Raw genomic sequence first — 17,559 nt, 5'->3', positions numbered from 1 at the left:
ACTTTTGATGGGGTGTCTTTGGAGTTGAGTGAACTGAAAAATAGAATTATTTGACGAGTTTGGAGTTGGTTTGGTATACAAAGGAGGGTTGGGGTGTTTCTAGAGTGGATATTTACAAAAATCTAACCCACTTAGTTATTATAAAATATATTAAAGTTAGACCGAAGTGTGTGTGGGTTTCACCAGCTGCAGGATGTTTGAAGCTAAATTTCCATGGTTCATCGTTGGGGAACCCAAGAAGTACTGGGCTTGGGGCTGTGTGTCGGGATCATGGGGGTGTTGTAAATTTCTGTTTTGTATCCCTTGTAGTGTGGCTACTACAAATTCTGCGAAACTTGCTGCACTTCTTCAAGGCTTAATTATTTGGGAGGACAAAAGGCTTGGAAATGCTTTGATTATAGAAGGGGTCTTTGCCAAAGTGATAAATCGGTGCAATAAGTCTTCAAAACCCCCATGGCGCTTTAGATCGAGGTGGCTGCAAATTGTGGAATTAATAGTGGATGAGATCGTGAGCTTTCACCATGTTTATCGTGAGGTGAATGCCATTGCTGATAATTTAGCCAAGAAAGGAGTTGCTTGGGATTCTTTAGTCATTTTGCAATCTTTGTTGTAAGCTTGTCTACGCCTGTTGTAATAGTCTTTTTATCTAATAAATTAAGGTATTATTGTCAACAAAAAAATTTTAAGTATTCAAAGATCCCCAAGATATATATATATTTTTAGTTTCAAATTTATTTTTGTTGTTGGAAATCAATTTTAGAGCTATCATGGAGATTTTTGTTGCCGAAAGTGCTTTGCATAGGAGGATTTGAGGTGAGGCTTTATTTGGTTTTCATCAAGCTTGGGCCTTATAGAAATTTCATCCAAATAATAAAGAAAGCAACGGATTCGTAAAATAATTTAAGATAGACCAAATCCACTATTATATATATGAAATTAAAGGTATTCCATCACTAGAGCTTTCGTTTTAAGAAACTTGATCGATTAAGTTTTATCATTAGAAAATGATAATATTTAGAAAAAATTCATTAGTTATAGCTCGCATACGAACATGTATATGGTTTTTTGTGTCAAAGAAATGGTAATGATAGGTAAATAGATAAATAAATAAGAAGAAGAAGAATGATGTAGATAAGAATATGTAATTTTCACAATAAAGCAAGTTTACATTTCTCAAATACACAAGAGATTGGATGGTATAAGACCATTTATTTGTGACACAAAAAGGTCACAATCACTCTTAACCATTAGAGGTGGAAGCCGAATGCTCGAGTTTTGCCACAAAGCTCGAAAAATTTTTTTTGGAATTTGAGCTTAGGCAATGACACATTCAGCTATTCTATTTTATCATGTGTTTGTAACCTTTTATGACAAAAATAAACGACCTTAGCATATACTTTCCCAATATATAATGTAGGAAAACAAATTTTACATGCCAAATAGGAATTGCACATGAGAAAGCAATTTGATTGAATTACATTGCCACCCAGAATAATGATAAGAAATAGTGTAAAGAGGTACATTATCTGGCATCAATAACATCCATGACAACATGTTTTGAATCATAAACCAAGTAACAATAGGAAAAATGACTTATATAGCAAGTGACTTTACCGTTTTTTAATCTCATGCCATTGGTCCATTGTGCTAACCTTTTAGTACCTCATAAATATTTTTTAAAAAATAAATATTCAAATTAGGATGTGAAGTAAAATTGACAATACCCATCCATCGCTCAAAATCGACAAAAGATGGTATATAAGTACATGTACCAAATTGAGCAGTTTGGCACATGTATCATAATATTACCTCCCTCTAGAACATCAATCAACAGTCTAGTATTAATCAGTCAACAGTCTAGTATTTAACCTTAATTCTCATAAGTGATTTAAAAACCGATCGGTGATTAGGATCGGGCATCGCAAAAACCGATCTAGATTGGTGAATCTATGGTTCAGATCGCTATATTATTGTGTAGAAAAAATAGTGAACTCGCCAAAAAACACATGCAAAAATAGTAAACCAGCCAAAAACCGATCTGGATAGGTGAATTGACGTTTTTACCATAACGACATTTTTACTATAGAAAAATGTTGCTTTACTGTAGCAAAGGTTCTCTTCTTAACCCAAACGATTTCCTATATATTGATAGAATCGGCATAGGGTGATCAATTCCCGTGTCGAACCAGGTAATTCCGTGCCGACCCAACATTTTTTAAGTCACTACTTCTCATTAAACCTTGATAACACAACGGAGGATGGATGCGTTTCTCCTCTTATTGTTCTTGGGTTTGATATGTCATTTTGTATACTTTCTCATCATAGAAAAGAGAGAAATCAACAGAGAGATTACATGAAAAACACATCGTTGACCTTATTTCTAGCCTACTCACGAACCTCCCAAGCCCTATTCCCTAAAGCCTGGTTCCCAAGGAACTAAAATATATCACATTCATTTTCACAAATATTTTAAATTCACCAAAGTGCCTTTGGATGAAGATTTGAAATTAAACTTATATGAATTTAGTTAATTTTAAAATTTTAAAAATTTCAAATCCAAAAATTGAAATTTATATAAAACTTTCGGAACTTGAAAGTCCAAAATGTCCTAAATATTTTGTAATGATGCAGCATTTTTAGGCTAAATAAATTGTGAATTTTAAAAGTCCAAAAAAATTATGTATAATTGATCAGCAATATTTTGGATATTCAAAATCCAAAATTTTGGATTTTCAATATCTGAAGATAAGTAAAATGTGTTGGGTTTATGTGGCCTTATGACTGCTTGTAAAATAAAATGATATAGTGGAACATGAACTCAGTGGGAGTGTGGTCTCTCGTAGACCATACTAAACAAAGGATGTTTGCTGATACCGGACTGTACTTGACGATCTAAGCCAGTCGATTGGGAAAAACCCATGTTACTTGGGCATAAAGAACAAACTGAAAAGGGTTCCTATGTGTTAGCCCTTGATGAGGTTGGAGAATATACTCGGATGAGTGAGCCGAGAGACTGTGTGACCCTTGTGAGTGATGGTGGCCTATAGAGACGGGGGCCAAAACCTCATCCATGTGCCATTACACGACATGCATATCGATAGATCATTCGAAAAATCCAAAAATTCATCTTTTAGGGTGAAACGCATGCTTGTGCGAGAGATACCCCTATGCACTATAGGAGCTGTGGTCGCATCAGGTCTAGGTGACCTTGACTCATCTCTAGGGGAGGACCTGAAATCTACAGACTGAGATTGCAACCCTTTGGCTCATCGACCGGATTTTGCTGACCCGCTAATGAGCCCCTGCTTGGACTGTGGGTCATGGGAAATACTAGGTCGGTCTGATAAAGCAAGTGTGGTCTGTATTCCATAGTTGAAGGTGAAGTGCCCCTATGATTGTTGATTCCTAAACCATATGGATCATTTTCCCATCAAATTAATTTAATTGTGTTTGTTTTATGATGTAAACTATTTTAGAATTATTATTTGAATTTTTATGAACCCCTGAATATTTTATTTATAATTTTTGAATTTATAAAATTAAAGATATTGATTTTACAATAGTTTAAATATTCAAATAATATTTTAAAATATTTTTATTAATTTTAAATATATAAAAATATCATGGGGGCCCATTGTGCTCATGGGCCCACCATATTTCTAGAAGGTGGGACCCATGAGTGCCTCCCTTAGGTGGCACGGCCCACTCTTATTCTCTTTCCTAGTTTTTGGTTATATGGCATGTGGCCATATGGTTAGAAGATATTGATTAAATATTGACTTGATATATCTTTGAAAGATTTTGCGAAAAGATTGAGTAGACTTGTGCTATTTTATGGTATGCACAATATTTTGATTAGATTTAATTTATTTAAGTTTTATTGATGGGAAAATAGTTTAGAAAAGGGAGATAATAGTTCATGCACCTTCCATAATGTTAATAGCTCATCTATGGAATGGATGGCTTAAATCTCTCACACCACAAATCACCCAAAATCAATTGTTCATATTTAATCTCACAAGAAGAGGCAAGCCAAGAAAAATCCTAAAAAACCCTAATCTTATTCAAAGCCTATAAAAAATGATTGTCTCTACCGAAAAATCTCTACACCTTATCTCTGGTAACTAATTCTCATATTTCTCTCTCATATCCCACAAAGGGGGAGCCCCACACCTCACTTATAATTTCTCTCTCTCTTAAGAAAAACTTCTCTCTCTGATCTCTCAACTATAGATTTATGGCTATGGGCTTTAGGGTTTGGCAAAAAGATAATTCATCTCTCATACTAGGTGGCTAAGAGAATTCACAAATGGTTCGAGTTTATGATCAACGGGGTTCATGTTCTATTGGTGTGACTTGTCGTAAACTTGCTTTCCTAGTTGATATTGAAGGTTGATCATTGATCCCGTGCCATCGAATGGTGGTGATTCGATGTGGGGTGTAATAAGCCCGGTTGAGGTAATCTCCGGCACTCTTCCTTTTATTTCTTGCAATCTTATATTTTATTCTGAAACGTAGTACATAGTTGTTTCAATAGCATCAAGTTATTAAGATCTTGGTTTTATTGTTATGTTGATTTTATTTTGAAAATTATCTTATTGTAATAAATACCACCTGTAAGTTATCTTTTGCCAAAAGAAAGGGGTGAAGAAAAAAAATATGAGATTTTCAAATTCAAAATATCTAAAAATTAAAAAATAAGTCAATACAAATAATGTTTTGTAAACTTTGAAAAGTTATTGTACCATAGACTCCCAATAATTCAGATATTTGAAATCTGAAATTTTGGATTTTTAATTTTCCACAAAATTTTGGATTTGAAGATTTTGAATACCTAAAAAGTTTATAAATAATTGAGCTCAAAGGAGGTGTAATTTCTGATTTTGCAGATCCTTAATATGGGAAATTTGGTCATTTTAAAAATGGTAAAAAATGGGTATGCATGGAATAACAAAAAAAATTAGGTAAATTTTAAATAAGGTAAATTATATATTGTAAGTGCATAATTCTCTCTAGCGCCACAACGTATGAAGGCTATGTGACCCTTATTCTCAGTCGTTTGACCGGAGTAGATAACTGGGATGACTTGAGTCGTAGCGTCACAAGTTGGCTATTAAGCATCAAATCTTGATCTATCAGCTCATAGTTTTTATTGTATAAATTGTTTTGTAGCATAATTTGAGGTGTCCACATATCTAGCAAGAGCATGCATCATAATAAATTAGCAAGAAAATATTTCATGTGATGGAAATTATCAAAATATCCTAGAAACTTGAAAGGCTTTTTTGGTCTTTTGTTATTAGAAGTATTTTTAAAAAAATTTCTCGGTGCACCCTTGCAAAGAGGGGATACCCCAAGTTACTACATCCTTGAATATAACACCATTGACATTTGTTGTTGCTTGCTAGAAAAGGGATTGTATACTTACAACCATCTAATGTAAAATTTGATAGTTTGGAGATGTCATAAAGTTTGAAAAAATTTCTTTTGAAGTTTTAATCAATAGAATAATTATAGCCATCAAATTTCATATCCAATAGTCAAAATTAATATGATCACCTTGTACTAAAAGTCAACGGCTTCATTCTATACTTTCCCGTTAGAAAAAGCACACTATAGTGCTTATTTTGTTTGGATTGGAATAAGTGGCATAAGGGCTTTTATTGGATGTGTTTCTTATCACTTATAAATTGCTATTTCAATAAAACCTTCAATTTTCTTTCTCTCTCCTTTTCTTTCTTTTTCTCTCGTCTTCTTTCTTTCTCTTTTTTATTTCTTTCCCTCTCTTTTCTCTGTCTTTCCTCTGGTCTTTCCTTTCTCTCTCCTCCTTAGTCATGCACGGCGGTACCTATCACCACGCATGACATTCTCATTCCTTTCTTGTCTCTTGGAACATGAACAGTGAGCCGGACCTTAACCCGAGTGGCGGGTCGAGTCATTGTCCAGATCTCTCCCCCTCGTGTCATGGACGGCAGAACCTATCGCCGTCCATGTTCTTTCCAAGTTCCTCTCCGTCTTGTCATGGATAGTGGAACCTCATCGTCGTCCATGTTTCCTTCTTATTCTCGCCCCTCTTGGTATGGACGGCGGAACCCTATCGCCGCCCATGTTTCTTCATGTTTGGATGTACTTATCATCACAGATAATTCACTATTTTAATTAAATTATTTTTAATAATAAATATCCTTGCCTAAAATGAGGTATGTCTTGTGCGTGTATATAACAAGTTGTTTTACTTCTTACTTCATCTTACACATGTTACCTATCTATTTATCTTTCCCATTAGACCAAAAAAATACAAAAGCTAAAGAAAAAGCTTACTATACGACCAAATTTAGAACATGTTGTTTATTGTTTAATCCAAAATGTTTCGATTGCCATCTGCACATCATTTGGATTTTATAGAAAGAATGACATTTCCATTATTTCATTGCCAACCATCACTTGGTTTTGTATCCTACAAAATTGTTTCAATTCAACTGATTTGAAAGATAACTTGTATACTATTTTTGAGAAGGTGATGACTTATATACTAGTTTATGAAATCCCTCAAACGTTATCCGATTTGTAGTCGCTTGCATATATATATATATATATATATATATATATATATATATATATATATATATATATATATATATATATATATATATGAAAAGTTTATATAGAGCCGAGGCTCTAAACAATCAAATTTGAGCTTACTTTAAAATTTTCACTTGTTGAAGTTGTTTTGATGATCAAATATACTCAAATTGATCATCTCAATATCAAGATGCATGGACATGAGAAAAACATGGATTTCAAGTTTTGGAAATAGTGTATTTTGTAATACATTTTTGGAACGTCAATTTTCAATATTTTCAAGTTTTATTAGATCTATCGATCTACACTATTTTTGAAGCTTTAAAATTTTTAAATAAAGATGAAAATATATTTTAAGGCTATCACAAATATTTTCAGTATTGAAACTACATTTCTAGACACTATTTGAAGGTAGGCTCTAATTTGATTGTTTAAAGCCCAGGCTCTATACAAACCGCAACATATATATATATATATATATATATATATATATATATATATATATATATATATATATATATATATATATATACTAGCTCATATGAACATATGAGCCCAACGTCTCAGATTGATTTAGACGTGTTTTCATCAAAAATAGATGAATATTTGAAAAATATCAAAAAAAATATTTTACATGAAATAAATTGACCAAAATACCCCTAAAATGTTTCGAGGGGCATTTTGGTAATTTTATTTTTGTAAATAAATTTTTTATATTTTTATTAGATGCGCCTTGATGATAAAAATACACACCTAAAATTTCAAATGATTTGGATCTATGAAAAAAAAATTAAAATTCAAGTGATTTGGATATATATATATATATATATATATATATATATATATATATATATATATATATATATATATATATATATATATATATATATATATGGAAAAAGATGGGATTAGCCCACTGGCTCATATGAACATTTGAGCCTAACGGCCTAGATTGAATCTGCGCCGATCTGACGGTCACAGATGTCCAATAGTGTTTGAATTTTAATTTTTTTCTACAGATCTAAATCACTTGAAATTTTAGGAGAGTGTTCATAAAAAATATTGGAATCTTCAAAAAATATGAAAAAAATATTTTACATGAAATAAACTGACTAAAATACCCCCAAAAAGTTTCGAGAGTATTTTGGTTATTTTATTTTTCACGAATAATTTTTTTATATATTTTTATTAGGATCGCCTTGATGAAAAGAACACATACCTAAAATTTCAAGTGATTTGGATTTGTAGAAAAAAATTAAAATTCAAACACAAAATGAGGTCGTGATCGTCAAATCGATCTAGATTCAATCTGAGCCGTTGGGCTCATTTGTTCATATGAGCTAATGGGCTAATCCTATGTTTTTTTTATATATATGAGTTTGTCTAAAGTTAACAACATCTCAAAATACAAAGGTTCAAGTTAAAAGGTTATGACGGGTGTATTTATCAAAAAAATCATTATTTTTTTATTAAAAAATTATTTAAATAGGTAACTTTATTATTAAACAGGGGCAAAAGTACAATGACATTTTGAAAGTTAGTGTTCTGAAACTTTATTTGTAGAGTGCCCTTATCTTTTAGTTAAAATTTTAATTTTACTTTTTATGGAGATGACAAAAGTATCATTTGTCTTGTAGTAATATTTACAAAATTGCCCTACAAAGTAACTTTTTTAAAAAATAGACCACAAAATGAATAAATCCACCATTCACAGCTCTCTCTATCTTGAACCTTTGTAATTTGAAGGGTTGTGAAGTTTAGAATATATATATATATATATATATATATATATATATATATATATAATTTGAGTAGTTTTATCAAAGTATTTGGAAGGTACTAGACCTTCATTGATACAATTTAAGTCAGCACCTAAGTCTATTAAGGCTGAAGTTTCAAAACTATAATCTTTTGCAACTATAATTTTGACTTGGACAAACCATTTTTGAATTACTATTTTGTCTATTAAATTGACAGAGGGAATGGTTATGATATGTGGTTTGGCTTCTGAAGATTCTGGAATATCTGATGGTGGATCCGGTTCATATGTCATAAGTTGATCGAAGTCTATTTCATCAGTATCAGTATCTTGTTGAGATACTTGTTGTAATTCTAAAGATTTAATCTTATTTTTTAATTGGAGTACTTCATTTTTTATTTTTTTAATTTCTCTTTTGAGATCTGAAATTGTAGGCTCTTTTTGAGAAGTATGTTGTTCACTTACTCTTTTCATTATTGAAGCAAAATTATATTCATCAGGAAATCTATTGATGGGAGGTGTTTTTGCTTTATTTTTTGTTATAGAAATAAATTGAGTAATGACAGATCTTTTTTCATTTGGATCAGTAATTTTGTCAATAATATCCAAAATGAAATTATCTTCTTGGGTAAGTGTATGTACATTATGTGTAGGTATAGGACAACTACAATCATTTTCATTTTCTTTTATTGAACTAGATGATTCTGTATCAGAAGAATTGGAAGAATCAGAGGATTCTGTCCATATAAGATCATCATCCTGAATTTGATCTATATGAGAATCAGTAGAAGTAGAAGAAGTTGAATCATAATTGATGATATTATATAATTTTGATTTTATTGTTTCATCTAAATGTAATGAATCTATTTTCTTTTTTAATTTACATTGATGTTTATAATGTCCTACTTTACCACACTTATAACATACTGATAGTTTTCTCTTTCCTTTTGTATTGGAAGGAAATTTATTGAGTAGTTTCCTTTTAGACTTTTTATAATATTTTTTCTCATTTTTATTTTTATATCTGGATTTATATTTTTCCTTTTTATATTTTCTCTTTTTCTTATATAACTTGTCAGGCATATTTTTCTTATCTAGATAATATCCAAATTGTTCACAAAAGTCACCAAGCTCCTTTCGCTTAGTATTCTTTTGTTTATCTAATTGCCTTTTGAGTTTCATATCTGTGCATAAGGCCAATCCCTCAGCACATATTTCTGCGGAGAGTTCTCCGAGTGTATATGATGAATATATTATGATTCCATTATGTTTCTTTCTCAGTCTTTCTTTGACTTTTTCTGCGAATAAATATGGTAGACCAGCTATAAATTTTTCTTTCCAGTGGTCTAACTGGCAATCTTCTCTGATTAATAATCTGGAGAAAAATAAATCTTTATACCATTTGTAATGAGATAGTGTAGGACAGCGTAGATTTGAAAGCAGATCTTCCGATCTTGCTGCTAGCAGTGCTGTACTTCCTATGAAGTGTAAAGTAATGGTATATATTAAGGTATTTACTGCATCACTTTCAGTATTATATAATTTCTTGGTTTTGTTCATTTCTGGCGGTCCATTGTCTAGGGACAGTGGTGATTCGTCGTTTGTGTCAGTGTTGCCCCCCTTGCAAAAATTCACGAGTTAAAAAGTCAGGAAGGGAGTTGGAAGACCCGGGAAGGTGTTCGATGGTAAAATCAAAGGCAGAGAGAATAGCCTGCCATCGAGCAAAGATTTGTTTAGAAACCAAATTTTGAATATCTTTTTGCAAAATATCTTTGGCTGCTTTGCAGTCAGTTCGTATAAGAAATTGTTGATTAAGAATATCACTTTGAAATTTGGAAACACAATGAACTATGGCTAATAATTCTTTTTTAACCATGGAATAATTTGATTGTGTAGTATTCCAAGCTTTAGATGTATATCGGAGTAATTGTTCTTGATTATCTATTTTTTGTTTGAGAATACCTCCTAATCCTTTGTTAGAAGCATCACATTCTATAATTTTGAAAGCAGTATGATGTAGAAGGGAAACACAATCAAGAGTTTTTACCTTTCGCTTGATTACCTGTATTGCTTGAGTATGGATATTGGTCCATGGTGGAGGATTCTTTTTGAGTCTATCATATAGAGGCTTGGAATCGATAGCAAGGTTAGGATAAAAATCACTAACATAGTTTAAACATCCTAAGAACCTTTGGAGTTCTGTTTTATCAAGTATCTGATCAGGGAATTTATCAGCAAATTGTATTGATCTATCTATGGGAATAATTGTTCCATGATGAATTGCGACACATATCTAATAGGATAGTATTCATTTGTATTGGTCTAGCTTTTGTAGGTATTTGTTTTTCATCAAATCCTTATTCATATGATAGACTGATATTATGCTTTTTTCTTTCCCAAAAAGCATTGGGGTGTTCGCTACATATAGAAGTTTCTATATGGTGTTGTATTGATTGGATTATATATATATATATATATATATATATATATATATATATATATATATATATGGGACTCGATGTTTGGATCCCTTGATCCTCTTCTTGTATTTTCAGTATCCTCTGAGTCCAGCTAATCCATTGGTTATAAAACACACGGGATGTGACTTATTTTCAGTGTTCGAAAAGTTGGCCGAGTTGTTTCAACACAGCGAGAGTTATTTTGGCTCAGGCCCTTGCCGAGTCCAAGTTGTCCCTAGTTGTTGAAGGTCCAACTCTAAGATCTTAAATAATAATAATAATAATAAATATATAAAGAAATTCAAAAAATAATAAATATTATTGTAATATTTTTATTTATCATTTCTAACATTTTGGCAAAGATTGCAAAAGTAATTTGGCCATGAAGACTATATTTTCCATCTTTTTAAAAATATTAAAAAATACCCCCAGTCACACCTATTTTTTTATCATTTGTTAAAGGGTGTGGTTTCTATAATGTTGCAACCTTACACAATCCAATTAGGCGCACTTTCAAATTCTATCATAACATTTGATTTTGTTGTAAATCTATTTCACATCTAATTAGAAAATTTTAAACTCCAAAAATGGTTAAAGTCAAGGAGATATATAAACATATGAAAATCTTCAAAATAGACAGTCTAGATAATGTGTTGCTAGATACACCATATTTGAGACTCAAAAACTATTTTTTTTATATATTCATATATCTCAATATTGAGATGATCAAATTGAGGTTTTTTCAACATTAAAACGACCTTTCCGATAGATTTTTGAGTTGCACATATAATTCTACATTTTAAAGTTGCAACCTTATATAAACTTTTCCCTTTTTTAAAATGTACGTTTTCACTACTTTTTTAACTACAGTTGTGTTTTGTTAAAGTTTATGTTAATGGAAGAGTTTATATAGAGCCGAGGCTCTAAACAATCAAATTTGAGCCTACCTAAAAAATTACCCTATAAGAGGTTGTTTTCATGCTCAAATATCCTCAAATTCATCATCTCGACATCAAGATGAATGGATATGAGAAAAATATGGATTTCAAGTTTTAAAAATTGTGTATTTTGTAATATATTTTTGGTCCGTCAATTTTAAGATTTTCATAGATCTATTGATCTATACTATGTTTGAAGCTTTAAACTTTATAAATAAAGATGAAAATATATTTTAAAGCTATCACAAATATTTTCAATATTGAAACTACATTTGTCGACATTATTTGAAGGTAGGCTCTAATTTGATTGTTTAGAGCCTAAGCTCTATACAAACCACACCCTTATTTTAAATATATTTTCCTATTTTTTTAAAATTTTAATATTTATATTTTTGAATAATCTTCATCACTTTTGACCTAGTTTTACTGTTACCTACCAAAAAAAGCAAGGACTGCCAGCCTTTTATTTTGAAGTCCTTAGTGCATTGGGATAAGTCTGATATTCACGTGCACACTGTACTGACACCAATAACGTACAAATTAGAATACGACAACTTCAATACTATACACGTTACTCTGACATGGTCCCCCTGCACACCACCACCCCCATGAAATTTCCCATCGCGTTGCATAAAACTAAGGGTGCGGTTTGTAAAGAGCCTAGGCCCTAAACAATCACATTAGCGCCTGCCTTATGAGAAATATGGTTTCAATATTAGAATTCTTTGTGATAGCTTTGAAATATATTTTCATATTTATTTACAAAGTTTAAAGCTTCAAAAACAGTGTAAATCTATGAAAACTTGAAAATTTTGAAATTTGAAAGTACAAAAAGGCATTATATAATACCCTATTTCCAAAACTTGAAATCCATTTTTTTTTCTCATGTCTATGTATCTTAATGTCCAGATGATCAATTTGAAAATATTTGGGCATCAAAACAACCTTTTTTAGTTAAATATTTGAGGTAGGTTCAAACTTGATTGTTTAGAGCCTCAGCTCTATATAAAATTTTCCCTAAAACTAAAAGAACACGGTTTCTATAGTCCATGTAGAAATGAGTCGACTATTAAAAATCTATTTTTGAGATGGTTTTTGGGACTCAATTTTTAAGGACATATAATCTCTAATGTGGAGATCATGAATATAAAAAAAAAAAAAGAAATAAAAAGAACGATTTTATGAAGAAATTATTTGGACAGTTAGTTTGAATTGTTTTTAAATGGACCACCTATCTGCATTTATCTTTAATATTGACACTTCATACCTTGGGACTGCATATTGTAGAAATACAGTCTAACTCACATAAAACAATTTTCCAAACTAAATAACAAACAGGCTTTAGTTAACTACCCAAAAAAGTAATATATTGTTTTGCACCCAAAAAATTACTGTGCATTATGAGACCATTATCATAAGGGCATAATTATTCGTAGCTATTAGATGTCAAAGTAGATGGTTCAAGAATTTTTTTTAAACTTTAAATTTAGTATATGATACTCCTACAATCACCCGATTTAAAATTTGATCGACAGAAATGATTGTGACATCTTTATACCAAAAATAAATAATATCAATATGTACTTTTTCGGATTAAGTACGAATCTCCCATAATAAAGAACATAAAAAGTGAATGACTGAAAAAGTGGGACTGCAGACATGAAAAAGGTGCAAATATTGCCACTAAAGATGATGGTTTACAAAAATAGTTAGTAAATATTAAATTAAAATAATGCCATACTCTTGTTTGGAAGATTTTCTAGATACGAAATTTTGGAGTCTTATGAGTATTTTTGAATAAACGGATGAAAATTTTTAAGAATGGAAGATCACGTGCGTACGATTTTATTTTACCGTTGTAACAAAAAGACTAAAAAATATGGAGGATTTATGCATAGTGACTAACCCTTGAACTTTATATTTTATCCGAATTTATCATTGGTTTGATGTTTCAAATATCGGACCTCTCGTTAATTTTTATTTTTGTTATTTCTTTATATTCATAAGGTCATTTAATATAAAAAAAAATAGAACATGACAAGTAAGGCAGTTGGGTTAAGGCCTTTTTATTTCTCCATCTCTATCCTCAATTGTTTCCTCAGTCGTCTTTCCTTCATGCGTCGTAGTTTAAGCCCTAACACAAGCAGTCCAATAATTGAAACATTGGACCGCTGCCTATTCACATTTACTTATAACAATGCACATTCTGTTGTTTGAAACATCGGATCACTTGTGTTATGGGTACTTTTAAATTTCTAATGCAGTATGATATTTGAAACATCGAACCGTTCTACAAATTGTCTCATTCTATTTTTTTTTATATTAGATGGCCTTATGAATATAAAAAATTAACAAAAATAAAATTAATAGGTGATCCGATGTTTCAATGATCAAACCAGGGGAAAAGTTGGAAAAATAAAAAAATACGAGGGGGTTAGTACTTCTATATAATTACCGCATACTTTTGGGCCTTTTTGTTATGACAGTAAAATAAATGGTTCAAACGAAATTTTTCTTTTAAGAAATAAAAAAATAGATTTTGAGTTCTAAAACACTAGGGTATGACTTTTAAAAAATTGAACAATCTTTAGTCCATCTCAAGACAATATCCTTTTAGAAGCATATACTAGGTCGTATTAAATTATTTAAATTACAGCAGTTCGCTAGGTTGAGGAGGATACATCCTTTCATCTTTAAGAGATTAAAATTTTAATTTTTGTGTTCTTAAACACTTAAATTCGACTGTTTAAAAATTGGAAAATCTTGAGTCCGGTTCAATAATAGCACTTATTCTAGTAAGTTTTATAAGTCTTGCCAGCCTAAAAGCTTTTTAAGCTCAAGTGTTTACTTCTCTGTCTTAGAGACCAATATTTTGGGGCTAACCTACGATCCGCTAAAGGACCTACCGAGGTTATAGCTAACGAGGTCCTTTTTGTAGAACACATGCATTTAAAGGATGAAAAAAAAATCATCTACTGTGCATATATATATATATATATATACGGACATTAAAGGGTTTCTATGAGTTGGCGCCGACTCATATATACATTTGCCGCCCCCCCCCCCCCCCCCCCCCTCGCCACACACACACTAAAATTCATTTTAGATGTTGTTTTTTTTTTATAGATTCATCATCTAGGCCAAGATGATCATAAATATGAAAAGAATAATAAATTATTAGAAATAAAAATATCAGTTTTTTTGATATTTTTTATGCGCCATCTATATTTTATTGGACGCAGTTAGCATGCGGCTAAGCCCGCATATTTACAAATGCAGGCTTGGCAATAAATATATTTTTTAAGATTTAATTTGATCCTAATTTTTAGAAAATATATTATCTTTAACAAATATCATAAATATGGAAAAATAAATACATTTTAAAAATTTAAAATCATAATTATATTAAAAAAATATTTAAAACGATAGTTACAATTGTTTTTAGATGAACCACCTATTTGCATCCATCTTTAAGATGGATGGTTTATACCCCTCAACGCATGAAACAAGTGTTTTATCTTATTTATCGACGATATAACGTCCTTTGTATGTGGGTTATTGTGGCCGCGGCCTCATGAAACAATTTCCTTTAATATAACTTGTGCACTAAACACGGAGGCATGAAACACTAAAAATAAAAATAAAATAAAATAAAAATAATAAACTGAGGCATGAAATAAATGACACAGTTTCAAAGAGAAGGAAAAAGTTTATATAGAGCCGAGGCTCTAAACAATCAAATTAGAATCCACCTCAAAAATTTCATTAGAAGAGGTGGTTTTGATGCTCAAACATCTTTTAATTGATCATCTCAACATCAAGATGTATGGACATGAGAAAAAAATGGATTCCAAGTTTTTAAAATAGTACATCTTATAACGCATTTTTGGAAGGTCAATGTTCAAGATTTTCAAGGTTTCATATAATGCTCGTTCTACACTATTTTTGAAGATTTAAATTTTATAATTATTGATAAAAATATATTTAAAGGTTATCTTAAAATTTTCCAGCATTGGAATCATATTTCTAAGCACTATTTGACGGTAGACTTTACTTTGATTGTTTAGAGCCTCGGCTCTATACAAACAGCACCGGAGAGAGATAGGTTTTACAGACTTAAATATTTAAATATTCTGCAAGGGCAGATGCTGTCCATTGAATACTCTGCGTTCTGCTTTTAACAATGCTCACATGCTTATAAATGGAGATGCTCTCCTTCTCATTCTCCATGCCTTTCCCCCTCTCTCTCTCTCTCATAACAAGTCTCCCCCTCTCTCTCTACTCGTGAGTTTTCAGAGATGGAGGGCAAACGGAGTGTTCTCCCTGCTTCTTTGCTGGTCTTGCTGCTGCTGGTTGCGGCCTCTGGTAAACTCCCTTTCCTTCAAAACGCACTCCTGTCTCTCTCCTCTCTATCTCTATCTTTCTAAACACACTCCTCTTTCTCTCTAAATATATATCTTTCTCTCTCTAAGGTTTAGAAGTTTTAGAGAAAAGAGGTTTATGGTTACTTACTTGTTGGTGCAGCTGTGGTGGTTGATGCAAGGACCTGTCAGTCACTGAGCCACCATTTCAAAGGGCGTTGTGTGCTTCACAACAACTGTGGCTACGTTTGCAGGACTGAGGGCTTCATTGGAGGCAAATGCAGAGGCTTCCGTGGAAGATGCTTTTGTCTCAAGCCCTGTTAGATTTTCTCTTACAAATAAAAAGCCTCCACTCAAAACCCTTCTCTCTCTCTCTCTCTCGTTATCACTTGTGGGTTCTTTTTTATTTGTTTGGTTTCCTTTTCACCTGGTTTGTAGTTTTGAACTCTGTTTTGTTATGGGTTTTGGTCACAAGGAGTGGAGCTTCTTTGTTATCCTTAGATGAATGGAAGTGCTTATGATTCTCTGTTACGAGTGTTTAGAGGATGAGAGTTCAAGGTTTGCTGGTTGCTTGTGGCTGTAGGGGTGTGAATGGGTCGGGCTGAATGACTTGGACTCGAACCCGACTTGGATTCAAGTCATTTAAACCCGGACAGGAGGCTAAAAATAAAAATAAAAAAAATATTTTTCTTACCGTATAGTATGTTTTTTACATATTTTATATCGGATCTGGTAAACCCAAACCTGGACCCAACCAGACTTTAGGGGGGGTCCAAGCTAGACCCTAACCCAGACCCACCCTAGTCGAGTCCAAGTCATTTGGATTAGGACCTGACCCACTAGGTCCAAAACTTGAACCCGAATCCCTTCCTTCCTGGTTCCGGTCGACCCACCCGACCCAATTGCTACTCCTACTTGCGGGGTATTGAGAATGAACATCAAAGAGATTGAGAAGTTTTATACTATGAAAATGTTGATTCAAATATATATTTCTAACCTCATAAAAACCGGTCACGACGTCACAGTGGCAGCACCACTTGAGTCTCAATCATCCGTTTAGGCTCCTTTTCTCAAAAAGTAATAATTATTTCCAAAAAGAAAAAGTATATAATAAGATTGTTTACATTCCCAAAAACTACTAATTATTTCCAAAAAGAAAAAGTATATAATAAAATTGTTTACCTTGGTACTAGGTGGTCCCAACTAATCTTGACCATTGGATGTGAAATTGAGTATTGGATGTGAAATTGAATGGGTGCATTTATTATATTAACCAAGGTTAAAGTTTAAAAGAAATTTTCTTGAAGTTCATGACGCATCTAAGCTATCAGATTTCACATAAGAGAGTTATAATTAATTGTAATATCTTTATACCAACAATAGAAAGAGCTATCAGATTTTACATCTGGGGGTTATAAGTGATTGTGAGATCTTTATACCAAAGATGCCACTGAGCCACC

At 31.9% G+C, this 17,559-nt stretch overlaps 1 protein-coding gene across 1 annotated transcript; it reads left to right on the top strand.

The window, feature by feature from the left end:
• The first annotated feature begins 15,999 nt into the window (after positions 1–15,999).
• LOC105421333 (defensin Ec-AMP-D1) lies at positions 16,000–16,630 on the top strand. Its single transcript, XM_011628369.3, has 2 exons — positions 16,000–16,103; positions 16,263–16,630. The coding sequence occupies exons 1-2, from the start codon at positions 16,037–16,039 to the stop codon at positions 16,421–16,423; spliced, it is 228 nt and encodes a 75-aa protein (XP_011626671.1). The 5' UTR covers positions 16,000–16,036; the 3' UTR covers positions 16,424–16,630.
• The last annotated feature ends 929 nt before the right edge of the window (positions 16,631–17,559 follow it).

Source organism: Amborella trichopoda, chromosome 2, assembly GCF_054954075.1.
Source record: "Amborella trichopoda isolate Santa Cruz 75 chromosome 2, AtrichopodaSantaCruz75HAP2 v2.0, whole genome shotgun sequence".
NCBI lineage: Eukaryota > Viridiplantae > Streptophyta > Magnoliopsida > Amborellales > Amborellaceae > Amborella > Amborella trichopoda.
Note: the sequence above shows the minus strand (reverse complement) of the source record. Positions and strands in the feature narration are given on the sequence as shown.